This window comes from Lonchura striata, chromosome 2, assembly GCF_050655825.1.
Source record: "Lonchura striata isolate lonStrDom1 chromosome 2, ASM5065582v1, whole genome shotgun sequence".
Taxonomy (NCBI): domain Eukaryota; kingdom Metazoa; phylum Chordata; class Aves; order Passeriformes; family Estrildidae; genus Lonchura; species Lonchura striata.
In genome coordinates, this window is record NC_140704.1 from 106,362,918 (window position 1) to 106,389,429 (window position 26,512).

Sequence of the window (26,512 nt, forward strand, 5' to 3'; positions counted from 1 at the left end):
TAAAATTCTGCAGCTCTACTGGGCCTGTATTTATGCAACTTTCTTTTGAAATTTTGAAAAAGGTTAGATTATGAACACTTACAATGGCTGTGACTGCTGTTTTCTTCGTCTCCTCTAAAATGTCACCCTCCAGGTAACTTTCAGAGTTCTGGAATATCAGCCCCTCATGTTCATATCTTCTTTCTCCTCCTTTCTGATTCCAAACTCCTGAATGAATGGTGTTGGTTGGAATGCACTGGTCCAACCCTGCTGCCATGGGCAGGAACACCTTCCACTAGATACAAGTTGTGAAGAACCTCATCCAACACATCCTTGGATGTTTCCAGGAATGGTAATCTACCACCTTTCTGGGCAACCTGTTCCAGCATTTTTCCATCCTCACTGGAAAAATTTTCTTCCATCTAATCCAAATAGTCCCTCTTTTTGTTTAAAACCATTACTCTCCATCCTATTACAACAGGCCCTGCTACAAAGTCTGTCACCATCGTTCCTGTAGACCACCCTGAAGTACTGAAAGGCTACAATGAGGTCTCCATGGAGCCTTCTCTTCTCCAGAGAACACCACCAGCTCTCTCAGCCTTTTCTTTTTGGAGAGATGCTCCAACCATGTGACTTCATCTGAAGTCCTCATCTGTTTTTTATTCTTGGGATAATATTGTTTTGTCTAAGCCTGGATTTTTCTGCAATTTGTATGGATTGATAGCTGTAGTATGAGAGTGAGGACACAAAGCTGCTTGATGTGCTTTCTTTGGCTGGCTCCAGTTTTATGGTACTGAAGTTTGCAGAATGCCTTTTGGAACAACATCAGACAAGACTCTGCAACATAAACTCTATGTCAGAAGAACTAGGAAAAAAAAGACTAGCATCAGTAAAACAATAAGAAACATTGCAGAACTCTTTCCTCCTCATCTCCTTTGACCCCTTGCCCCAGCCCCCAAGGCCTACCTGTGCAAAATATGTCTGCATGAGTGCAGCAGCTGAAATAATGTCTGGTTGACACTGGCAATCACTGACCTCGGGAGAGGAATCCATGATTATTTCTGCATTTCATGTTTGGGATCACATTGCCAGCATTATCTTCTGTCCAAGGATTCCTTTGGCACACATATCTTACTTATGCTTTTTGAAACACTGGATGTGTCCATGCATATTTCAATGGATAGATCACAGAACACAACTTTTTATGGTCCCATAACTATTACAAAGAAGCACACTTGGCTGGCATACCTGACCTGTCAAGCTGGTTGTGAGGAATATGATGTTGGAGGTTTGGATTTTGTTTCCTAACACTAGGGTTTTAAAATGAGTAAGAGCACATTCTGCAACAGGCTAAAATGCTACAAGATTTATCCAAGGACCATCATTCTTCTCAGGACTGGGACTGTATTTCCCAAATTTTTCAATACTGTTGTTCAATTTATAGCAATGTCCCATACCTGCCAGCTACACTTTAAAAGAAATGCTTTCCAGGTGCAGAGCAAACCTGTCTTGGTGTCTTCAGATCTGAATTTTAGAGTGGTTTTGAACTGGGAGTTGACAAACTGCAAGTCATTCTGTCCAAGCTGGATCTGTTAGATTTAGAGCTTCTCAAAACTTATCAGGTTGACTGAGACATTTATATAGATACTGCCCCCATTCCAGACAGCTTAGCAGGATCATTTAAGAGCTGAAATACTGTGCAGTTGGCCACATCCTGGAATGGGTTTCCCATAAAATTTTGGAAGCATTGAGCAGTTGCTCTGCCCACAATGTCTCCTTGAAACTTCTGGGTGAGAAAATGTTCTGTAGCTCCAGCAGATGGCTCAGCAAGGCATTGCTGATTCATTCCCCCTTTTTGCTGCTTTGTTGCTGCAACAAAGGTAATTCCCAACATATTCAGACACTAGTCAGTGCTCTGTAGAAAGGGGACCCATACAAACAGCATGTAAGATCAGTACAGCTATTCTCAGGAGCTTTAATGATGTAAACCTGTCCACTGACAACAACTCTAGTAATGGAGCAGTTCATGATTTTTTGAGTAACTTCCCCACCAGCCACTCTAGTATTGGTGTCTTTTAACATCTTTAACAGAAGGAACTACATCCCCTTCATAGCAGTCACATATCTCAAGAACAAGAGCAACCCTCCCACAGGAGCAGCAGGCACAGAGGGAATGGCAGGGAATTCCCAGGGCTGCAGAGGGCTGCTGGGACAAGACCAAGTACTACCAGCACAACACCATCTCTTCTTCAGAGCAGGGCATCTTTCAGGTTCTGCATTTGTGAATTTTTAAGCATACAATTCACCTCTTTCATATACTGGCACAGCATATCTTACTCCACTCTGAGTTGTATCCAGCTCCAGGGATGCTCTCCCAGCAAATGCTACGAGAATTTGCTTTGTTCAGCCTGGAGAAGAGAAGGCTTCAAGATGACCCAATTGCAGCCCTCCAGTACCTGAAAGGAGCCTACAAGAAAGATGGAGATGGACCTTTTACAAGGGGTTGTAGTGACAGGACAAGAAGGAATGGATTAAAACTGAGAAAGAGCTGATTTAGATTAGATATTAGGAAGAGTTTTTCACTTTGAGAGTGGTGAGGCAGTGGAACAGGTTGCCAGAGAAGCTGTGGATGCCCCATCCCCAAAAGTGTTCAAGGCCAGGCTGGATGGGGCTTTGAACAACCTGGTCTAGTGAAAGGTGTCCCAGCCCATGGCAGGGGGCTGGAACTAGATGATCTTTAAGGTCCCTTCCAACCCAAACCATTCTATGATTCCATGATTCTGTGACCTCGCTATTGGCTGGATCAACACTGGATCACACAATAAACACTCACTGGAGGTAGCTCAGTATTTTCTAGATTTAATCTAGAAAAGAGGCTTAGTTGGAGGCACTCAGGTGCCAAGAGATATTAAATTAAACAAAATTTTATCATGTATGTAATTATTTATTGAGCTGAGAATCCATACAAGATAAACAAATGTTTACACTATCATACAGTAAGCATTTCCAGGGCTTAATAAAAATGATTGTCACTCACTGTGCTTCACCAAAAAAAATCATTTTAATGAATAAATAATTTGATGAAATCAAAAAATATTTACAATATCAACAAATGAAAAAGCTTTGGATATATTAATCTGAGCATCCTGTCTTTTGTATTTTTTAATGCATTCCTATCAAAATCCTCTCTATGAAATGGTACAAAGTGGATAGAAATTACAACTCAACAAAGTTATCATGATTTGGTACATGTCTTTCTGTTAGTTCAGATAAGCTACATATGATTTGTTTATTATGCACGTGTTAGAATACAAATATAACTAAAATCATATATTATCAAAATGTCAGACAGCATTCTCCACAGAACAGAAATGTACACTAGGCTGTGACAAGAACTGAGAATCACAGGCAACAAAATGTAACAGAAAAAGTACAAATTCCTTCATAAGAATATAATTGTGCTCTCTTATTTACCAAAGAACTATGCTGCTTCACCACATCTATGGCTGAGTGTGGGCTGCCCCGGACTGAGTCCCGCAGGGTGACCCACTGCTGGCCAGTCGATGGTCGCCCAGACCATGTAATGTAAACTCCACCAAGGATGAGAGGATGCTCAGGCTGTAGAATCCATGAGGGTTTGTTGGAGGGAAGTCTGAGGGTTGAAGGAAGCAGGAAGGGAGCAGGAGGACAACCACACGTGAAGTGTGAGAGCACTGACAGCGGCTGTTGGAAGAGGGACCAGGGAATATACCTGGGGAAGGATAGGAGGGACCAGGGTACAAACAGTCCAGCGGGGGAAGGGTTTGGAGGAGGAGCTGGAATGGGGTGATGTGAACTGGACCAGTGAGGGAGAAGAGAAGGAGCGGTTTTCTGAGGGAACCAATGGGGGAACTGAGAACAAAGAGCTTTCTAGAATGGGGGAGAGTACAACAGATGACTGGCATGAACTCATTTGCATGGGAGCGCAGGGATCTCTGGGAAAATGCTTTGCCCACTTAAACAACTGTGCTCTCCCAGGGCATTCCTGAGCTATTTTCCCCAGGGTGTCTCCCACAGCTGAGCATGAATACGGTGTTCAAGGACTGCCACGTGGTTTGGTGTAGGCTCACAGGGGTGCCAAGCAGCAGCTTCTGAGTGGGAATCGGGCAGTGCAAGCGGTTTTATAAACATCTTTTGGGGCTCTTAAAAAGAGCCAATTATACAAAGCAGTAGAAGCATAACACTGAGAAGTCTTCATCTCATTTACACAGACATCATGAAGTGACTTGCTTTGTTTGTGGTAGTGAAAGGAGAAGCTTTGTCTGTGCTGTCTAGACAATCAGCCAGAATTCAAGTATTCTAAAGCCACTTCGTAGCAGAATTTGTATTGATCCTGAAAAATCAAAAGAAAACCACAAAGTCAGTTATTGAAGAAACTTAATTAAAGGGGTCAATATTTCTCTCCTGCTAAAATTATTTACTATCAGCTGTTGTCAGTGGGAAGCAGTTTGAAAATCCAATTTATGTTAAGATAAGAAAATCTTTATATTAACCAGACAATAGACACTATACATAGTAACTTATGGTACTGCTCACATTAGATAAGTATTTAGCTGCTGTAATACACTACTATGAGAAAAACTGACTGCACATAAGCAAATTGACTTGCAACCCTTCTGTCATTTGTGAAAATGCTCATGCAGCACTCAATGAGAATTGGAGTTATTGAAATTCCTCCCTGGATAAAATGACCCAGTGTTTAGTACTTCCCAGAATGCAACTTTTATTTTAATGTCATTCAGACACTTGCTGCATTTCAGGGCAAGAGTACTTGCTGTTGGTCCTCTCTCTGCAGCCCAGACCCAACCCACAAGACTGTGCAATAGCCTTGTGAGATGGGGCCTGAGCTAAATTAATTTGATTAATTCCAGTTAATTTTTAGCAACTGCCAGTGATCCTCAAGTTAGCCTGGGTAACAGGAGAACTATAAAAAGCTAAGCTTTCAGGTGCCAGCCCTGTGCTTCAAACACAGACCTTCTAGTTTTATTTGTAACTGCTTGGAAACAGAGCAAGTCCCAAGGAAATAAATCCCCTTCCTGAGAGGATGCAAACCCACTCTACATCTCTGGGGACAAAAGGTCATTGACCCCTTTCAGGTCTTCAGTGGAATGGAGAGGACAGGTTTGACTAACCTTTGTCCACGCTGTATCATTTAAATGGTGCAGTCACTGCTGAATTCCCAGTTTTATGTGCATACATACCCCTCTCCTGTTTCCATTCTTGCTACTCGCAATACTCAAAAATACTACAAATATTGAAATGAAAAAAAAACTGAAAGAAATACTAAGTGCAGGTTCCCTGAATCTAAGGGCTCTTGCTTCTGAAAGTTCAATTTGGAAACAGTTGCCAGTTTTATGACTATTTCTGTTACTGAAATGCTTCTTTTGCTTATGCACTTGATTTGATTAATAAAGAATAACTAAGCACATATAGCCATTTAGGAACAACAACAGATTTAATGAGCTGACAGCACTCAGCCTTGCCCACCATCATGAGTAGTAAGACATTCAGATATATTCTCTTTTCAAAAAATTTCAAGGATTAAATCTTTTGGCTTGTATTTGTGATTTTGGGTCACATTTTAGCTGAGAGTACACTTAACATGCAAAAGACCATATACTATTAATAAAATCAAAAAGCTATTAACAAATGTGGATCATTTAGAAGTTCTTTTGTTGAGAAATGTCACATCATAAGAAAACAAGTCTTAGGTGCACATATAACCAAAGTGATGACTGTGTTGTATGCGGGACTTTAAACCCTCCTGCAAGGTTCCATAAACTGCTTGTGTCTTCTTCAGAATGAGAAAGGAATTAAAAAAAAAGAAGGAAAGAACAGAGTATTATGTAAATTCCTTTTCTGCTTTTACTGCATATATATTTCTAAATAAATGGAAATTGTTCTGTAACTACGTAACAGATCAAAACAAGAGATCAGCCACTCATCCATTTCCACTCTTTCATGCTCATTTTATGCCGATTTACTGATCCAGCAGAATAACTGTCATTTTCAGTAAGCTGAATACCTGTCTTAAGGAGCAGACATACCTTATTTCCCACTGTGTTCACTCACTAGTGTCCTTTGTACTTTTTTATTATTCATTTGATGGTGGATATTAGCAGTCTCTTTAGGCTAGCTAGCTTCAGAGAGGTATATTTAAATTTATTTTCTAGGACACCTGTGGGTAGGCCCAATAACATTTCTCACCAAATGCTTCAGGCATTCCATAATAGATATTTTGCAACATCATGTGTTATGTTTGTATGATAGCTGAAAAAAATTTATTAGATTTCCATACTGTAGAGATGTGGCATTCAGATTTTTACACTTGGAGGAAAACCAAAGGTTTCAGTGAAATTAAGAGATGAATCTTTAAGTATGGATGGCAAAGACTGCCTTTATCTACTCAGAAAGTGCATGACATGTATTGATAAAGCAGTGTTAAACCTGTTTTTTGTGAAACAATGTCATGATTTTGATCATTTAATCTTTTACCATAAAATTTTACAAGTTAGATGAATATTACTGTTCTTCTTTTTCCAGTAGAGAAACTGAGGCAGACACATTAATATAAGAAGGGTCATAAAAGATAAAGTCAGTAACAAGATCAGGAAAAGAACTAAAGTGTCCCAATTCCTTTTACCAAGAAGCAATCTACATGGAAATTGAAACCTGGCTAATTCCAATATTTGTTCCTACGAGGTGGCAGACCACAACTGAAGAGATGTCATTCTAACTGCTCAGTCAGTACATTATGTGATAATGGGAAAAATCCTCATTGTCCTTTGCCTTTATTCCTCTGTCTCTTAAAATGAGGAAAACAATTCCGATATCCTTCACAAGTGCTTTGAAATTTCCTAATAAAAAAAGGCCCTACAAAGCCTTTCTATGCCTTCCAGACATTCTCAATACCACTCTCAATTTACTAAAAGGTACATTTTTATCTAAAATAACACATTTAGATTTTTGATTTAAAAAATTCTCTGCTGAGAAATGGAGACAACTGCCTGACAAATCTGTAACTGGAGAACTGTCACATATGGGAATTTATAGAGAGCATTTTCTTTAACTGTACTTTTACACTCGTAATTTTCTTTTTATTTCTATAAAATAAATGAATAGGAGATCAGAGAGTTCTGTGGGCTTAAGCTCTAGGAGGATGGAGAACAGCAGTCCTGTCAAATCCCTGTATAAACTATACTGCATGAATGAAGTAGAAGGACATTTTTCTTAATATCTAGGAAATAAAAATGTATGGTTCTCAGCACAATGATTCTCCTCCTGAGAATATAAACTAGAGGAAAAGAAGGCAATGAAGCTTCTCCCTCCCATTACTGTGGGAGTTTGATAGTTTCTCACTGACACAAGACTCACAGTTCCACACTGCTGGCTCATGGCCCTGTGGTGCTGCTTGTGAACTCCCTCCTTGTTTTGCACAGCTGACAACATCCAGCCTTTCTCCATGTTCCTGGCCAGAGCTGGGCCTAGGGGAGGGTTTGGGACTTCAGAGGCAGGCTAAGAGAGAGCACTGTGATGGGGAATGTAGTGGAAGCCACTCTCCCCCAGGAGACAGGAGCCACAGCCATCCATGTGGTGGAGAGGCAGATATCCCTCCCTACCGGTGTGTCAAAGCCTCGCTCTTTCTGCCTATTCTCCAGTGTGTGCCACACTCAGCTCATCTGAGGGGGTCCTCTCCTAAAATTACAGCTGGTTGGACCAACTCAGTGAGATATCTTCTGCCTCACCCTGGGCATGCTATAGAAAAGTTGCTAAATTACTCCAATTTGTTTAACCAGAGCTTGCAAAATTGGCTCGGATTGGGTTAACATCCCTGAAAGTGCCCAGATGCTGCTTCTTCCTGCGTGTGATACTAAATCAAATGCAGCTGCCTCTTAAGCAGCCACCTCTGCAGCAGGATGTTGTGAAAGTGTCTTTTATAGCCCAGGCTTCAGAACAGGGCATCAAGCTACACCCATCTCCAAGTACAAAACTACACACTAGAGTGTAAGAACCTGCTGGTTTAAGCTGTTCTGCAGCTCTTCTGGCATAGCAGCTGGCACTTCAGCAGTTCTCCATTTAGGAAAAAAGCTCATAAAACACTCTCTAGGAAAATAATTGCACATGTCCCCTTGTTTCTGAACTTCTTTAATCTTTCTATGAGATAGAGCAACCATAATTAAATGCAATATTCTGGATGTCAAACTGAAATTCATGGCTTTGATAAATATTAGGCGATTAAGCTATTTATAAAATATATAATTTGAAAATCTGGCATTTAATTTTACATAACTATTATTTCTACCATGCAAGGGCTGCTCTCCACTTGGTTCAGCATGCTAGAAAAGAAAATTAATAAGGATGTTCATCTGAAAGTTTAAAACTCTTAAAAAATTCAAACGAACAGAGACAAAGTCTCCTTGGGAAGAAAGCAATGTAAAAATACTCTTACAAGTGAAGTGACTTCATTATCCCCTTTGAAAGTGATTTGCTTGCTTTGTGAACAACTCCCACTGCAAATCCTGGAAATCTTACTGACTCTTCTGAGAAAAAGAACATTTTCTATTTAATGGTGCAGTTAAAAAGCTCATACCAGAAGGTCCACCATGTTAGGCTTATTATTCCTCAGTGTCTTCACAGCATGGAATACGTCAACAGCCTTCTGATGTCGAAGCATTTCACAAACAATACTGATTGCACAAAATGTCCCACTGCGGCCACCTCCATTCCTGCAGTGAAAGTGATAAAATGGCTCAGTTACAATGGACTCTGTGTCACAAGTTTGTACAGCAACAGGAATGGCTCCAGAAGGCATGAGTTTCAGCAGGCAGAAACCACAGAACATTCCTGCCCCAAAGGCTGCTGAATTCTAGGCAAAACATGATTTTTAATTGGAATTGGCATGCTGAAAGATCTCAAAGCTATGATTCAGAAGTCAGCAGGCTGAAAGCCTGGAGGGAATTGAATTTTTTGCACCACCCTTCAGTGAACACTGGAGACAGAACAAAGAGGATGCTAAAATAAGGATAAAGTACTTTTAGTTTCAGTTTAACACTGCTTTGCATTGTAAACACACATGGCTGCAATGAATATCAGGGCTGGAAATGCCGCCGAGAAAGCAAATCTTTCAGTTCTTTTATTCCAGATTCTGGTGCTTTCCTCCTGGACACAGAGGCATTTCGGAGGAACTGCAGAAGCACCAGAAGTCTCATTTGGGGGAGTCCTGGTGGCTGCAATTGGTATGGCACTGGGTGGTGCTGCCATGTCCCTCTGGCTGATTATCTCAGCTCCTGGCAGCAGGAAGAGGGGCTGGCTGCCTGGCAAGGACTGTTTCTAAAGGCAGATGTATTCCCCCTCCACCCACAGCTATCAGAGGTTGAGAACCTGAAGCGAATTGCTAACAAATTAGCCAGGCACAAATGTTCATATATGTGATCAAATACAGCATTTAATAATACTTTATCCCTGGTTATTTTAATCTTCAAGAGAATCTCTTTCTTTCTGGAAACCCCATTATTTCTACATTTATTCTAATCAGAATCTTTAGGCTGTGCTTCACTGAAAATAATAAACCTTAATAATTACCAGAGTGCAGACTAGTTAGGTAGCAGGTCTTTCAAACAAGCTTTGCAAATGGTTGATTTTCAAAGGAAGATACAATGTCGCACATCTGTCACATCCAGGCACTATGAAAAGAATGCTCTCTGCTGCCAAAACAGCGCCTGATATTGTGGGACTGTTTGAGAATTTTAATTAAAATAAAGTCATTTAAAAGGATTATATTAGAGCTTTTTCTTTCTTTACTGCCTGGAAGTGACGCATGTGTGATGTTGTACAACTATTTAATATCATCAGCCACCTCAGAGATAACAGTAATTTGCACTTCAAAAGGGTCTTTTCAGCTAAAGATCTCAAAACATTAATTAATCACACTGCACAATACTCCTTTGATGAAAGTATTATTATCCCCATACTACAGATGGGGAAACTGAAGAGCAATGACTTGTTCAAGGTCAGTGATAGTAGGAATTACTAATATACTCTTAGATTTTCCTCCATCATTCTGACACAGGATGCCAACTTCTGAACATGGTTTTCGTGTTAGCAGGTCCCTTCTCTATCATGGCAACATCTTTAAACAGATGTTTAGAGGAAGACAAATACAACTTTATCTGCTGAAGACTCACCCTCAAAAGATCAGCTACTTCTGAGGGCAAAAGCAGGTACAAGTATTAAACTTGTATCAAAAGAAGGATGGTGGCAGTGGATGAGAGTCTGCATCAGTGGAGCACAAAGTCACAGGAGGACAAAAATATATAACATTATTACAGAAAAGTAAGGCAATTATGGGATCATTGTAACTGGTCTACCACACCACTTTTACTCCTGTGCTTTATGCCTGGAAAATGAATCACCCCTCCAAAACGACTTATTTCTATGGTCCTTATCTGCAGAAATAAAAGGTACATTGTTCTAAAGGCACATTTTTGATTTACTGTGAATAAGTATGCAACATTCCCATTTGCAAGACTCACTGGACATTTTTATATAAAATTGAGGTAACTCAAACCCATCATCTTTTCATAGGGCTCTAACAAAGGACAGATGGGGAAACTCATGAATCTACATTAAAATTACACAATTCCTCTTGCATTTGAAGCTTTTAAATGAGCAGTTGTATTATTTATTCAGTTCCAGATTAGATAGATGCCTCTTCACCTCATTACAAATCTTTAAAAGCCTGGCACAAATTTGGTGACAGTATTCCCTTATTCCTCTCTTCCGTTTTCAGTACTTACAAGCAATGTACGACTGTGCGTCCCTCTCCCCCGTTGTATTCCTCCTGCCACTTGTCCACCTGACGGATGAGCTTCAAGAAGGAGCGTTTAGAAACTGGAGTGTCCCTGTACATGGGCCATCCCAGGAACTGGAACTGCTGCACCATCCGATAGCCATCCTGGGGCTGCAGAGATCCGGGCAAAAGCAGGAAAAGTAACAGTATTTTATTGGCATGTAATTGAGGTATTTGCATCAGTAAGGAAAGTTGTTCAAGCAGATGATTGCTGACAAACTGCTAATGTAATTTCAACTGCCCTTGAGGATTTATGACTTTTAATTTCCAATGGAGTTATTAAAATGAGCTTTAAAACAGACTGCTATACACTAGGCTAAAATACAGCAACAGTACATATGCAAAATCAAGCAAATAATTAATTACTAAGACAGGAGGAACTTGGTAGAAAAGACAGAGGTGTAACATAACTTCAATTATATACTGTTTTCATATATAAGCTTCAGTGTTTTTAAGAACATTTAAGTGTTTCTGTCCTTTTTTTACAAGAAAGGTCAAACCCTCTCAAGATATTTTGAAGCAGAAAACCTTAAAAAAACCAAACAGAATCCTCAGATGTTTTTGGCTTATAAAAAATATCTAACTACATTTTATTTTATTGTGTTCTACTGCAGCAGTCAGAACCCCTTTGGTGAAACACTACTGAACAGTTGCTTTATGGTGATTTAAAATAAAAAAAGGAGCACAGAACAAGTGATAGTGGCAGAAAACTACAGTTCTTTGAAAAGGGTAAAATAAACATGCACATGAAAACTGGTTTTGTAGTCTAGAGTTTGCCACTTTTGTGCAAAGTGAGGGCATTTTAGTGCCACTCCTAAAATGAACAACACAGAGAAATACCGACATTATATTTTATTCTGTAGAGTAAGAGTTAACAGAGAGGATGTAAGATTAACACAATATAGGAATAAACAAAACTGGATGCAGCATTAGGATGTGCTCTCCAATTGGTTTTGTGTGCTTTATGTCACAGTCCGGAATCTACTGATTTCCTGTCCAGTTTCTTTCAGCTGATGGACCCTCTTCCCAAAGCAGATCAGCCAGACCCAGTGCTTGCTGAAGGTCACAGCCTGCTGGAGGCTGTGTTTTTTATATTGCCACATTTACTGCAAATGCCAGGCCTTCATAGTATTAAAGAAGTATTTGAAGTTTTAAAATCTGCTTCCCTGTTTGGATATTAACATGTTTTTGGTGTCTCTCCCTGTCCAGTGAGCTAACAGGTCTCAGGGAAGTTCAGTTTTTGGTGGTTGATACAAGTCCATTGCAAAGTCTTCCTGAATGGGAAGAGATACCCGGTCTGTGGTGGAATCTGTTTTCCACTCAGCTTGAAAGACATGCCTTGTTTAGTCTTCTGACAACTTTATGGGAGCATAAAAGCTGGATACAAGAACAATCTGCTTGCCCTTCTGAAGTAGTTACATATGTTATGAAGTGTGGTTAGTGAGAGAGGATCTTCACTAAGAGGCTGAGATTGCTATTGAAAAACATTAACTAGTATTGGTGCACAGCTTTCTTCACATAACACAGGATACAAATACACAAGATGGCTAATTTCAGACTATTGAAAACAGCACTGATTTCAGCTTTTTTTTGGCTATCATACAATCTGAATACTGCATTTATTTCATTTGCATTTAACAGACTTGAGATATGTATTAAATTTTTTTAACTTATATTATACATAGAAGGCTTTTTTTTCCTCTGTGATTGTGCTGTGACTCAGTATTGCACCATTGCTTTCAAATAAATACGCTGAAAAATGAAAATGGTTCTATGTGAGTTTAGCTTTCATTTCTACGATTTGAGTAGACTCAACTCATCTACAGAGACAAAATTGTTTTGAAAATAAGAGCCTTACTCTGGCTGCATTATAAATTCGGAATATCCGGCTGATTATGTCTTCTTCTAAGTCAGCCGATACAAACTCCACCTGAATAGGACCGTGCCGGTGGACTCCATTTTCTGGCCAGTACTGAGGACAGAGCTATAGCAGACCATGGACAAAAAAGAACACAGTTAATCACCTTGGATTTCATGCTGCCTCAACATACTTTTCTATATTTTAATTTGTCATACGTGTACTAGTGGAATTCTTGCACAGGATCTTTATAAAATACATGATGCACCAAATTTGGTTTTGTGCACTCTGCTTTCATAATGCCTTTTCGCGTACCTAACATGCTGTTCCTTGCTGCTGTACTTTCAGTGTCTAGTGTTTGGAGTAAAACACTTCTGACACTCAATGTTAGTTCGACAATACATTATGATGAGACAGGGAGAGGCTGACAAATATTGCTGAATTCTTGGAGGCAGTGGAGGCTGAAGACCAAAGGCCTGGGACCTCCAACTGCCCTGAATAGTTGCTAATAATTCAAACTGCATGTAATTTATACTAGGAAAGGCACATAAATTCTCAAACCTCAGGATTTAACTTTCACATGTTTCACCCGTGACCGATGATATTGGCTAATATTAGCATTGCTTTAAACTTCCAATAATTGGTTAATTTCATCTTATTAGCAACACCTGAAAATATTAATTATGCTTTCTTCAGTTCTCAGAAAAAATTACTTCTAGGTATCTAAAGATCACAAAGTAAAATTACTATTATCTTGCATGGTTTTAGTGTCTAATAATATGACAATGGCTTAATTCAGGGAGCAATTACCATCTGTGTTAATACTTTAAACATTGAATCAACACTTTGCAAGAAGGTTTTTGAAGCTAGAATCTGCCTGTCCATTTTTTTTTTCATGAAAATCCTAATGATTTTTTTTTTTTTTTGCCAGGGATATTTAGAGCAGTTTGAGCATGTAGCTTTTGTAAGCATTCACCAAAATTAAATATGAACTCATGAAAATTTGTTTGCTTGCAGAAGTATTGATGTCATATTTGGAACTTTTTATTTCAATCAGTAAAACAGCTGTGGTCTTCATTCTGCTGCATTGCTGTTGGTGATCCAGAGCTGAGCTGACAAATCACATTTACTCCAGATGTTGTTTTGCATTTCTTACAATACTTAGTCCTCAACAAAGCTGTTTAGAGATGACTACATTTTAGGAAAACATAATCATTTACTACACCAATTAAAAAAGAAAATTGGGTCTGATTTGCATGAGATCACTTTAACAAGTTAAACCCAGAAATTTTTAGCAGGAAAATATATTTTCATTTTTTTTAAACCCTCCCTATGATGTGGTCTCCTGAGACAACTGCTTTCCAAATATTGTCTAAATATTACATAATTTTTTATTACGAAATATGCTGGTGTACAGGACAGCAAAATGCAATGCATAAAACTGTTGCAAATGCCAGTGCTCAGAACATTTAACATATGCACAGATTAGTACACATCTTTCATATGCACAGGAATACAGTTCTAACAGATCCCTAAAAAATGCTTAAATGATAATAAGCAGAGCTGTTTGCTGGGGTTTTAGGAAGCTATGATTTTCAAGTTCTAAAGAAACCGAAAGCATTTAAGTCTGTGCATTTTGCATGCAAGCGATGCTAGCAACTCTCTCCAAGTCAGAGCCACTGTGAAGGGTTGAATTTCATTTCCCAATAGAGCACAACAATCCACATAAATGGTAATATCTAAACAGAACTGTAAACACTTCATATACACATAAATAATAATCATAACAGTAATTATTAATAAATCTGAATGTAATGTGTGTTTTTAATAAGCTTTGCCCTCTCTCCACTTCTGTTTGCTCTTAGGGTTTTGAGATTTATTCCTAATGAAAATATTGTTACTTGCATTAAGAGGTAAAAGGTTTAACATACTGCAGAGGCAGGTGCATTAACTGCATATCCCAATAGCTTTTAAATCCTGTGAGGCTAATACATGCTTGGAATAGCCATGCCCTATTGTAAATTCAAAACACAGCCAACAAATTAAAAAACACTCTGTTCAGCAGTCCCTAACAGTCTGTCTCCCTTGAGTCTTTCCTTATTCACTCAGAAAATAATCTTAGATTCATGAATAAAAGTTCTGTCTTTCATTTCTATTTTTCCTCCTGGTAGATGGTGCAGGGCTTAGAATCAGAATTTCAGTCTTTAAAACAGTGTGTGGAATTCCTACATGTTTCTTTGAAAGACCAGAAGGAAAATCAGTGTCTCTTAAAAACAAATTCTACATGTTAAAAAGAAGAGGAAACATTTTTTTTTATGTATGTGCAATACCAAACAAAGCTAAAAAGATTCTTGATCATTAAATGACCTACAGTCTGCTCTAAAAAATTAGAATTGCTCTTAACCAATAATTAACAAATATGTACATATTAAGAACCCAGATTACCACCACATTATTCCAGCAGAGGGCTGGTGCAGTTTGTTGGAACTAAGGAAATTGTATCTTTGTAAGAACTTAGAATTGTGCAGTTGTGAACCAGGCTCTGGGACACTTAGTGATTAATCCTAGTGATTAAATTGCCAACCAGTAGGTTCGGTTTTCCAATTTTCTGAACAACATGTACAGCATGTGCAACTCTTTTGTTAGGTAATTACATTCTCCTACACGTTTCATTGCCCTCTTTTCTCTTTCAAAGGATGCTTAGTCTCTAATCTTTAGCTCCTCTCTCTTAGTTTACTTCCTATCTCCTTGCTAATGACATCATTTTTGTGCAACACACAACACAGATTTTCACACTGGGAGCACCTATTCCCTGATAAGGAGACTAAGGTGATTGACCTGTTTCAGGCAGGCTTAGGAATAGCTGTTGGCTTCTGTTTATGATTTTGGCCACTAGAGCATGTTTCAGACTTGAGTCAGAATTCTACAACCATAATTTTTGGGTTTTAGCAGCCCTTTCCAAAACATGTTCTCTTAGAATAAATTACAGGTGCATGTACTTAGGTGTGTGCACACTAACATTTTGGAGGAGAAGCTGCCTGTCTGATTTATTCCTCTTCCCCTATGAGTATCTGCAAGCTACAAATCAATATTTTAGTGTGTAAGTATTTAGTGTTGTTTTTCCAAAACTAATTACATCCTAAAGCTGTTCTGAAATGCTGAGGCACCAGTATTCCTCTTTTAAATTACGAATTTTTCTGGACTTACTTGTGCAGGATCCACATCATTCAACATAACTACTGAAGTGCAGTGATAATCTAGGACCAGCCTCCAGAAATCTTTGACAGTATTTGGTAAAGGATGCTGTGTAACTATAAAAGCTGATGGTTGCTTGTAGCTCTGCAAAGAAGTAACAAGATGATGAGAAGAATGGCAAGAGAGAAAAATCCATTTAGCAGAATGTCAGTCATAGCCCCAAAACTTCAGGACTGAAAGCATTATTTCTATTTTCTGTATAATTAATATATTGTTTTCAGCTCTTTCCTGAGATCTTATATGCTTCAAAGTTAATAAACTGTATTTGGGCAGGATATAACTTCTGCAAATGTTATATTTCTAAAATGTATTTCATGCCACAGGCATAGAGTAAAATCATCAGAGGCTTTTGCTTCCAATGTAACTCCTACAAGATTCTGAGCAACGGATTGTTTTGAGCTGTTAATGGACAGATTAATCTCGGCTGTTTGCATTTAGCTCTAAATTTGAATGACGCCTGTGAAAGGAAATATCTAGTTATTCTTCAGAAATATTGTTGAAATTCTGGTCTATCTGACAGCAGCGAAGATACCCAGGGGATAAATTTCAGTGCTCTTTGTTTCTTTTAGTACCAGAGTATGTCATTGACTGAGCTGTTTGCTGGAACTTTTCCACTGTGGATCTCAAACCAGCATTTTCACTTACATCCTTCAAGTGCTGAAAGCTATCGTGGCCATACTGGGGCAGTTGTTGGGAGGGGGTGCCACTGCCTTCATTAAGGAGGTGGAAGTCTCTGCAGGCCTCAAACTGAAGCATTGGCACCACAACAGAGATCCATCAGATCAGCTACTGCAGGCAGATGGTTGGATTCCTGGGGCTGTCCTGTGCAGGGACAGGAGTTGGACTTTGACTAGGCAGGTGCCAAGAGGATGGTGCCAGACTCTTTTTGGTGGTGCCCAGTGAAAGGACAAGGAGCAATGGCCATAAGCTAAACCACAAGAAGTTCCAACCTCAAGGTGAGGAGGAATTTCTCTATACTGAGGGTGGCAGAGCACTGTAACAGGCTGCCGAGGGAGGTCATGGAGTCTCCCTCTCTGGAGACATTCAACATCCACCTGGACACGTTCCCGTGTCACCTGCTTAGGGGTGACACTGCTTGGGGGTCAGACCACATGATCTCCAGAAATCTCTTCCAACCCTAGCAATTATGGGATTTGGTGATCCTTGTGGTCCCTTCCAACTCAGGATATTCTATGATTCTATGATCATTCTTTTAACGGACAGACACTGAGGAGACCACAGAAAATGATTCCACTGTCTTTTGGGTACAGATGCAGACATGCAAAATTTTGGTTCTTTGTTTCAGCACATGGCAACCAGCAGGTAATGATGCTGCTCCTACATTAGGCAGCTGCTTTCTATCCTACAGGTCCTGCCTTGCTGGAAGTTTCATGCAGATGAGAGACGTCCAAAGGGGTCTCCATTAATCACTCAATTAGAAGCCTCAGCAGTTCTTATGGGAAAACTATTCTCAAACTCATTCTGATACTGAATAATAAAAACTACGCTGGCTACCCCTTTTTCTTGAAGTGAGCTCTAAAAGGCTTACATGAGGTGATTCAACAACACTTCAATGGATTCAAGAGGAGAGGGGGAAACACTTAATCTTGCTTGCTGGAGATTGAGTGTTTAGAGACATGGACAAATGTCTGCTCTTGTCCATCAGTGCAGGGATGCTGCAGAAGCATACTTCAGATGGAAAGCAACCCAAATCATGTCCTCCCTTGTAGCCTTTTGCCCAGACACAGGTCTGTATGTAGCCCATCATTTCAATAGTGAAGAAGGCAAGCATCTTATTAAGGCCCTGCTCTTTCTGAGCATTAGTTAATTCACAGAACAAAACAGTACTGAAGTCTCCAGGAAAGAAGACAAGGTAATGGCACAGTCACAGACCACAGATTAAGGCAGTTCTGTTCTAATATGAAATGTCATTGACCTACCGTGAGAATCTAGACGAGTCAATTACTTCTGTTCTCAGTTTTTCTACATAGATAAACACAAAGACAAATTTTCCTCCATTTTCACAGGAGTGTTTTGAACTTTGGCTTATTTTAGGAAAAAGCTTTGAGAACTTGGAAGGAAAGAAATGAAAAAACTGCAATAAACTGTTATTACTCTAGCTTCACTTTTTAAAAAGGCCATTTACAATGTGTTCCTTCCTTACTAACCTCTGTTTTCCTGTTGTTTATGTGTTTGACAACCGTAATGACTATGGCTGTAAATTGTCAAAAATAGGCTATAAATATCTACAGACTGTAAATGCAGTTTAAGTGACTTTTTACTGTTACTCCATTACAAGGATTACAATTGCCATAGATGCATTTGGGAAAAAACTCCACACACACATGAAGAGGAACCATTCATTCAAACAGAAATAAACAGGAAGGCTGAAGTAATGGCTTGTGTACTATCTTGTGTTGACAGACAATTATTTTTTTTGTTAATTACCATTTAAATTATAAACAGAGGGAACTGAAATATTGCTGCAAACCTTATTATTCTATTTAACTGCCTGTATCTCTTAATAGGTAACTCTTGTTTTCCTAGGCCAGATGGTTAAAAATTCAAGCACTAGGGAGAAATCCAGACACATTTAATTTATCAAAACTCCCTGAATTGCTCTCTGAGCATGGCTTTGGAACTTTGGCTGTGACATAACATATGTGTGATCCTAAATGTACTTGGAAGTTTAAAGATTTTGTGCCATGCTTCTGGGAAACAAAACAAGCTAGAAGGTTTTCCTTCTTATGTTGACTCCATTTTCTAGCACGGCTCAGTTTGGAGGGCTGCTTATTGCCTTTTTATTATTAATGATGTGGTGGAGACTTACATCCATCAGTGCAGCATTGATGTAGTTACTGCTTTCCCCATCTATCGTGATGAGGAAAGGCAGGCATCTGTCTGGAGGCAGCACATCCATACAGCGATTCTTTTCGTGGTTTCGTGGCAAAAGAGCGATGCTGCAATCTTCAACACGCAGTGTTGGAGTCACCATATTTAAAGTCTTTCAGAGAGAGTAAACAATGCAACAGAAAAATTAACACAGCAGTGAAAGCAACCCAAAATATTTAAGAATAGATCAGCTCAGCATTCAGCTTCAGTGGGAATCAATATGCAGAGAAATGAAAACACATCACAGTCAGCAGGGTTTGGAAGCACAGAAATCCTGGAAGCATACTATTATGAAAAATAACCTCAAAGACAGCTGTAGAGTAGCCTGCCTTCTGGAGAAAGGACAGTGGAAGCACTGACATACTTCCCTTGAATAAGAAGAATATTTTACTACTATCCCACTGCATTATTTTATGATTCAGCATAACTCAGTAGAGATGTGTGACAGGTTATTTTCCCTTTTCTGCCGTCTTTCCCTCCTAGACCTGTTACAAAATTCATATGGCTATAAAAACTTAAACAGAAGTCTTTACTATAGTTAAACTCTACAGTTTCTAAGCAATGTAAGCCACTACTTACCCTAAATTCCTCTTTGATCTGGCTGGAGTTTGTCTGAGGATCTAGTTTATTCATTTCATAGTAAGCAGACCTAACTTGAGAAGCTGGAATAGATGTGTCCCCACAAAGACAGGCTTCCAAGATAGCATCATGGATGAATACATACTGCTCCTGGTTAAGCAATTAAAATAGATAGTTACTGACATGAACTGCATAGGCCATTAGTATTTTGGTAAATAAAACAAGTAATATGGTTGCTACTTCACTATTCAGTTTACCAGCACTGAAGCAAGACCAGAAGCGACAAGCACAGTTTATAAAACCTTATCCCACTCATTCAGAAATGAATATATAAAGTTTGGCTTAAACTAACTACAAGTAGTTAGAGAAGTGCAGTAACACTCTGTAACAAAACTCAGAATGTTTCTGGTTTCCTCATTCCTCTGGGTGGTTTTGTAGGTGCTAACATGAAACTAAGCCTCAATAAGATGTACTCTAGAATGAATCCTTCCCAGAGAGGAAACATTCCCGATTTTCCTTATTTTTTCCTTATATTTTAAGAACTAAGGAAACTTGCAGTGACCCTTCATTGAAGCATAACTGTGTGCTTGTTTGGGCAGGGGCTCTTCAGGTTTGTGCTGAGATTATTTTCTTCATTTGACTGAGTAAACTTTCTGGAGGGTGTCAACTACAAAGCTCTAGCTTTATGGGCCAGAAGAGTCTTTTTTCTTGCAAAGCTGTATTCCAGTAGAGAAGCAATACCTCAGTCTGCACCATGTTAACCCTCCGGGATCGAAGCTCTCTCACGCAATTATAGATGTCTACAACGCCTTCTCGTTCTGCCATATCTAGCATGATGTCAATGACAATGAAGCATCCAGTTCTTCCAGCACCAGCACTGAAGTAGAAGAAGAGCACAGTTAATGTGCAGCAGTTTATTAGAAATGTAAAAGGTGTAAGGGTTCATCTTAGAGGTGCTTGATCAATTGGATAATTACTGAAATCGAGCTGGGCATTTGCAGGACTTCAGACTCAACATTTTTACTCTCATTTACATATTGTATATGTGTTTGTTATATATACAATATATATATTCTTGTTTACAGTCAATTTTTGAGTACACCTCCAGTGGCTTCAGCAGCCCGTGTAGGGAATACACAGTAAAGGAGAACCAAAAATAGGTCTTGAGTTTAATGCAAACCACAACTGAGATATTTCTGTTTTACCTACCTGCAGTGAACAACCAGAGGCCCAGCATTTGGTGGACTCTTGGATTTGACCTGCCGTACAAAGCCCAGCAGGCCCGTGGCATGGTATGGGACACCATGGTCCGGCCAGCCCGTGAAGTGGAACTGGCGTATTTCCCGAATCTCATGAGCACCTCTCTGTTGGAAAGACAAGGGTTGAAATCCTCAAAAGCCTGAGCCTTGCTGAAAAGCATCTCCTACCAACACAATCTGTACAGATTGCTGTAGAGCTTCCTCATAGAAGGAGAGCTCACAGGTCAGGTATTCAAAGCCTTCCAACAAAATTAAGTAAGCAAGCACTAGGCTGGTCAGAAACTTTAAGCAACGAGAGAAATGCTCATCTCTACATTACTGTGGCCTTAAGATGCATGCCATGATCACAGAACAGGTCAGCAGCAAGGCTGAATACGAGCACAGATGACTTTTTTATTCCCACTGCCCTCCACAGGGGTTTTGCTGCTGACTTCAGGGCACTACAGCTTCAGCATAATTTTCCTTATCATTTGTCTCCTTCACTGGTCTGAAAGAAAAAGCTGAATAATAGGAAATCTTTCTGCACCTTCAATCATAGGGGTTGTGTTTGTAGCCCTCCACATGCTCACCCTTCAGGTGATTTACCACAGTCTACAAGGACATGGATATGGTGAGACAGGTATGAATGAGAAGCTGATTGTGTAAGTAATTTCCCATGTGACTTTTGGGAGCAGTCTAGATATTAGAAGTGTGTATGCTAAGTTTTATTTTCTTACAGCTTGTATGTTCCCTTCCCCCTCTAAAAATGTATCTTGCCAGTATTTTATTCTTATTAGAAATCCACAGACTGGAGGCCATCATAAACAGTTCATAAGCAAACAGCAAAATTATGGCACATCATGTCTATGCTGGACTAAATGTCAACAATATTAGTAACTGCTAGTTTACAGTTTTTTTTCTTAAAGATATATTTCCTGTCTTGAGATGGTTTTAATATAAAATATTTTATTCTCTTTGAATAATAAGTAATATAAGCTTCCTAATTTACTGCTATTATGCATTAGTCTGGTATTTTCAGTGGTGGAAAATTTTGGACATGCCAGTGCTACAGGACTAGAGAGGACTTAGTGTATGCTGGAGTCTTTGATGCTCTGACCCTGTTGGAGACAGGGTATCTGCTCACAGGAATAGCTCATATCCCCTGGAAATTGACACAAAAAGGCAGGCAAGGGAGAGGATTAAGAGCATATGAGGCAATGGTGTGGACTGAGGAGATCACACCCTTGAAACAGAAACGACCTAATATCCTAAAAACCAATTTTAAAACATAATGAAATCCAGGAATAGACAAAACAATCTACATTTTAAGACAGTCGAGCAATCACATTCGAATACAATTTGGCCCCTGCTCTCCAGGGATTTTAGAGCGTGTTAGTTAACACATCTCTGCTACTGTAAGCAAGGCCTTCAACTCTGTAAATAGCCCTGCTTATGTGAAGGTAGTGCCTCAAACACTTTTATATTACTTGTAGCAACTGCCCATGATCCCCAAAGAAACAAAGATGCCATAGAAAAAAAACCAGTGCCATGACTATACAAGTTGAGGACTGGCTGCTACACAGATCAGGTTATGTTCTGCACATCCTCTGCCTTAGTTGTGAAAAGGCTGTCTGTCAGGCTGACTGCATTTTTGTCTGTCATTGCTAACAGCTCCTTAGGAAAGGTTTTGCATATAGGATACTTTTATAATGAGTTTTCTTAATATATCTACGTAGGAGTGATTTTTATCTCTAGCTTTCCTGTTGGTTTCTAAACCCAAAATAGCACACAACTGCATGAATCATAAAAGCATGTGCTCATCTGGGAAAGACTATAGAGCTGAAACAAACAGAAAATGGTGTACAGTGCTAAACCCTAGGATGTTAAAGAATTCTACAAAAACTTATGCTGCTTCTGTATGTTACTATTCATGCATGACTTATTCCTCTGAGTTAACTGTTGTGCTGTACAGAAATGGCTCCAAAGGAACTGCTTATTCACACAATGCAAAGCATATCTAGGAAACAGTCTTCAAAATCAGACTGCACTTTTGGCTTCAATTTTCTCAACATTATCCCCCTATTACTCAACATCCATTAAAAAACACCCGAAAAAACAAACCAAGACTCAAGTAAATGATCAACTTGTCTTCAAGCAAATCAACTTCTAAATTGTACTTTATGGGCAGGTATGAGATGTTCATCAACAAACAGAAAAGACGGTCAAAAGGGACTAGAGGCCTTGGAGAATTTGATTCCTCTGATTTTTTGAACGTCTATGAGGTACCTGCAGGCTGCAATTAGATCCTCCTTACCCATCCTTCTCACCTCTACCACAATGGACAAGACCACTTCTCTTAACTCCACCCTTGCAGTTCATATGTGCTAAATCTTTAATGATTCTGGATTTCAGATGCTGTCCCCAGAAGTTGCACTGTACTGACACAGGGGGTTAGACCTCTGCAATTTTTTCCTGTTGAATTACTGTAGTTCCTGTTACTGAAATCTGCAAATCCTTTGGAATGGAGGCTCCAGTGTTGTTACAATACCACCTTTCAATTAGTATTATCTGCATGTTTGCTTAGGGTGCTCTCTGTCTCATCATGCACCTTGACTTAGGGACAGTGAAAAGTACTAATCTCAGTACATCAAAAATATAAATCTGTGAGAATTATGGTGAAAAAGATGTACAGACTTGATGTTCCAGTACCATTGGAGGAGTTAAAGAATATGGAAAATACAGTAAAAACAAATGTACTTTACTCAAACTACAGTGACACTGCTTTTAGGGGCTTACTGAAAAACTACCAACTATTAAAAAGCAGTGTCTAAATGAAATCTTTTCAGATGGAGATTTTTAAAAAGAAATAAAATGTTTAGTGCCTTTTATCTCTATCTGTTCTAATGCACTTATTCAAGACAGTTTGGTTATGTTCAACTGTAAAATCCTCTAGGTCTTTTCTTCAGACCCAGTTAAGAAGCAAAAAGCTAACATCAAAGCATGAGCTTAAAATTTGCAGAATAGAAATCAACCAGTGCTTCAACTACTTCAAAGTGCAGCCAACATTTCTCATCTATTTATTAAAAATACCTAAATGCAAGGAAACAACAGGCTTGAGTGAATTCAGTCTACAATATGTATAGTGGTAAACATGATACAATATTTCAATTCATTCAAGCCACGTAATTCTATTATCATTATCCTTAGGTTGCTGTATTGATGCATATTTAAGTATTAGATTGAAGAATAAAACAGGAAAAAATCCCTAATTCCTTTGTTACTCTGGACGTGTGTACAGAGACCCTGTGGGGTAGTCTTTTTGGCAGTTTCAGGTACCTGGGTGCAGGATTCTTTGATGCTAAATATTATGTTCTTCAAACCCATAAATGAATACTAATTCATCATTAGAGAGAACCAATAAATCATGGGTACTGCAACTAAATCAAAAGAAGCATTCTAAGCTAATTAGTTGAAAATCTACTCATGGTGATGGAGCATTACTTTGGTGTGCCATTAGGAACATCTAGTCTTATCAAGGAGGCCCTTTCCTTGGTGTTCTGCAACTCAAATAGGTTCTGATACATACAAGTAAAACATTTCTGTTCTTTAATGAATTCTGAATGAAACTGCTGAGTAGTACAAGATGCATGGTACACTTCACTGTTGACTGACCCTGCGTGTTCTCACTTTCAGTGAGTATCTTATTTGTTATTTCTATGTTTTCCATATATTGCAGCTGGGGAACTGCAAGATCTACAGGCTACAAAGCATCAAACAAATGCATGGCATTCCTCTAACAAACTAATACAACACACTGATTGGAACTCTCCAAGTGAGGATGGATTCCAGGTGAAAAGAGGAATTGCCTTAAGAACAGCAATTTGTTACGACTCTGTCTCGGCAGACCAGGCACACCCTGGCCCAACAGAAAATTGTATTCTCTACCACAGACTTCTGAATAATGCTGCATGCAGCCTCTGGTACAGACAGAAAATGATATTGGGGAACATAAGATGGTAAAGCAGCACAAATGTGTTTTTCAATTGATTGCTGGGAGGGAGGCTTCGATTTCTCCTAGGCAAGGAACATCACTTTTTCTAACTCAGGCAGGGGCCAACAGTGATGAAAAGCACAGAACAGTTGCTGCATTTGAAGAAGAAAAACACAGATTACCATAAGAGGGCGGTAGTTGTTTACCCAAAAATACCTACAAACACAGGATGTCAGTCAAAAGATTTAACTTTCCCTTGCTGAATCTGTATGTAAGTTACTCTGGCAGATACCAATGTATTTAAAAAAACTGAATTTGGAAACTTACCTTTTCTACAGCAAATGTTCGAATCACATATTCAGCCAGCAGCTCCGTTTCTATTAGGGTAACTTTAATGTCTTTATATATCTCTGTGTCATCTGGCCAGTATTTGCAGCATTTGACCTTTAAAAAATACAAAAGAAATTAAGGTTCATTTATTTTAGAAGGTTCATACAGAATCCATTTTGCATTCTGTGCAATGATTTCTGATTTAAAGTGCAATCATGCACAGAACAGTCACATTTTCTGCACCTGTAAATGTTTGAGGGACATTGCCTCTTCTCTTTCTAAGACAGCTTTCAGAGTTTCACACGAGCTTTTTGTTGTGCTTAGTGAAGTAAGGCAAATTTGTTTGGAGCACAAAGGGTATTTATGCCCTGCACCGTTCTGTTCTGGTAACTGTTCATTTCCTGTGCTTTCCAAAGCATAGTGTACCCAGAAGGACAAATACCACCAGAAGATTTTTCCCCAAGCTCCACTTGTTGATTTGTCTCAAAAATACTTTTCTACCTTCTAAAACAAGTGTTTTGCAGACAGGAAGGAGACCTCATGGTAGTTCACAGCTTTCTGATGAGGGGAAGAGGAGGGACAGCCACTGATCTCTGTGCTGACCAGTGAGGGACCGAGGGAATGACTTGAATCTGTGTCAGGGGAGGCTTGGTCTGGAAAAGGTTCTTCCCCCAGAGGGTGGCTGGGCACTGGAACAGGCTCCCCCCCAGGGAAATGGTCACAGCACCAGCCTGACAGAATTCAAAAAGCATTTGGACACTGCTTTCAGGTACATGGTGTGACTCTTCAGGATGGTGCTGTGCAGGGCCAGGAGATGGACTTTGATGATCCTTGGGGATTCCTTCTAACTTAAGATATTTATTTTATGATTCTCTATTTTTAGAAAACCACCTGTTTTCTCAGATTAACTTTCCAAAGGAACTGATGAGAGGTCAAATAGCAAAATTAAGGGCATGAAGTCAAGAGTTGAGTTTTATGCCCAGGCTTTAACTATTATAACTCTACATAGCTTAACTACTAATTCATGGGATAACGCTAAACATCATGGGTAGGATTCATCTCACTTAGCTCAACTTAAACTGCTATTTTTTAAAAGTGGGTGTTTTGAGGATTGTATATGATGATGTAAATAGCTGACAGACTTAAGAATTTTCTCCTCCTTCCCATTTGTGTGGACAAAGTAGTGGGCTGGGAAGCTAACACATTACTTACATCTCTGTTTTACTCTGCTTTATCATGGTAATAGCTATGCTATCACCACTGCATCTGGCCATCATCCAGTAGTGCAGTATGTGCTAGGAGTGGCATCTGTTATACATCTGCTGCATGGAACAGTTTCTCTCTTTCTCTCACCAAAGGGAAAATTTAAAATTATCTTTTAATACATGTAAATCTAGTTTACCTAAATATGCACTTAAATGAGTCAGGTACAAAAACCTGAGCACTTTAAATATTCAATGGAAAACTGATTAAAAAAATAAACTTCATAACTGATAAGAGTA

The 26,512-nt window shown here is 39.2% G+C and overlaps 1 protein-coding gene across 14 annotated transcripts in view; it reads right to left on the reverse strand.

The window, feature by feature from the left end:
• Positions 1-2,902: 2,902 nt before the first annotated feature.
• The window catches only part of PTPRM (protein tyrosine phosphatase receptor type M), a 442,640-nt gene continuing 419,030 nt past the window's right edge, over positions 2,903-26,512 (reverse strand). For all 14 annotated transcript variants that reach the window (XM_085573754.1, XM_021525191.4, XM_077784280.2 and 11 more), the window contains 10 exons: positions 25,008-25,124; positions 20,661-20,815; positions 20,193-20,328; positions 19,452-19,601; positions 18,811-18,984; positions 15,933-16,064; positions 12,726-12,851; positions 10,815-10,978; positions 8,609-8,744; positions 2,903-4,351 (listed from right to left, as the gene is read on the reverse strand). In XM_085573754.1, the coding sequence (XP_085429880.1) occupies positions 4,298-4,351; positions 8,609-8,744; positions 10,815-10,978; positions 12,726-12,851; positions 15,933-16,064; positions 18,811-18,984; positions 19,452-19,601; positions 20,193-20,328; positions 20,661-20,815; positions 25,008-25,124 (1,344 nt within the window). In that variant the 3' untranslated portion in view covers positions 2,903-4,297. The remainder of the gene's footprint in view (positions 4,352-8,608; positions 8,745-10,814; positions 10,979-12,725; positions 12,852-15,932; positions 16,065-18,810; positions 18,985-19,451; positions 19,602-20,192; positions 20,329-20,660; positions 20,816-25,007; positions 25,125-26,512) is intronic.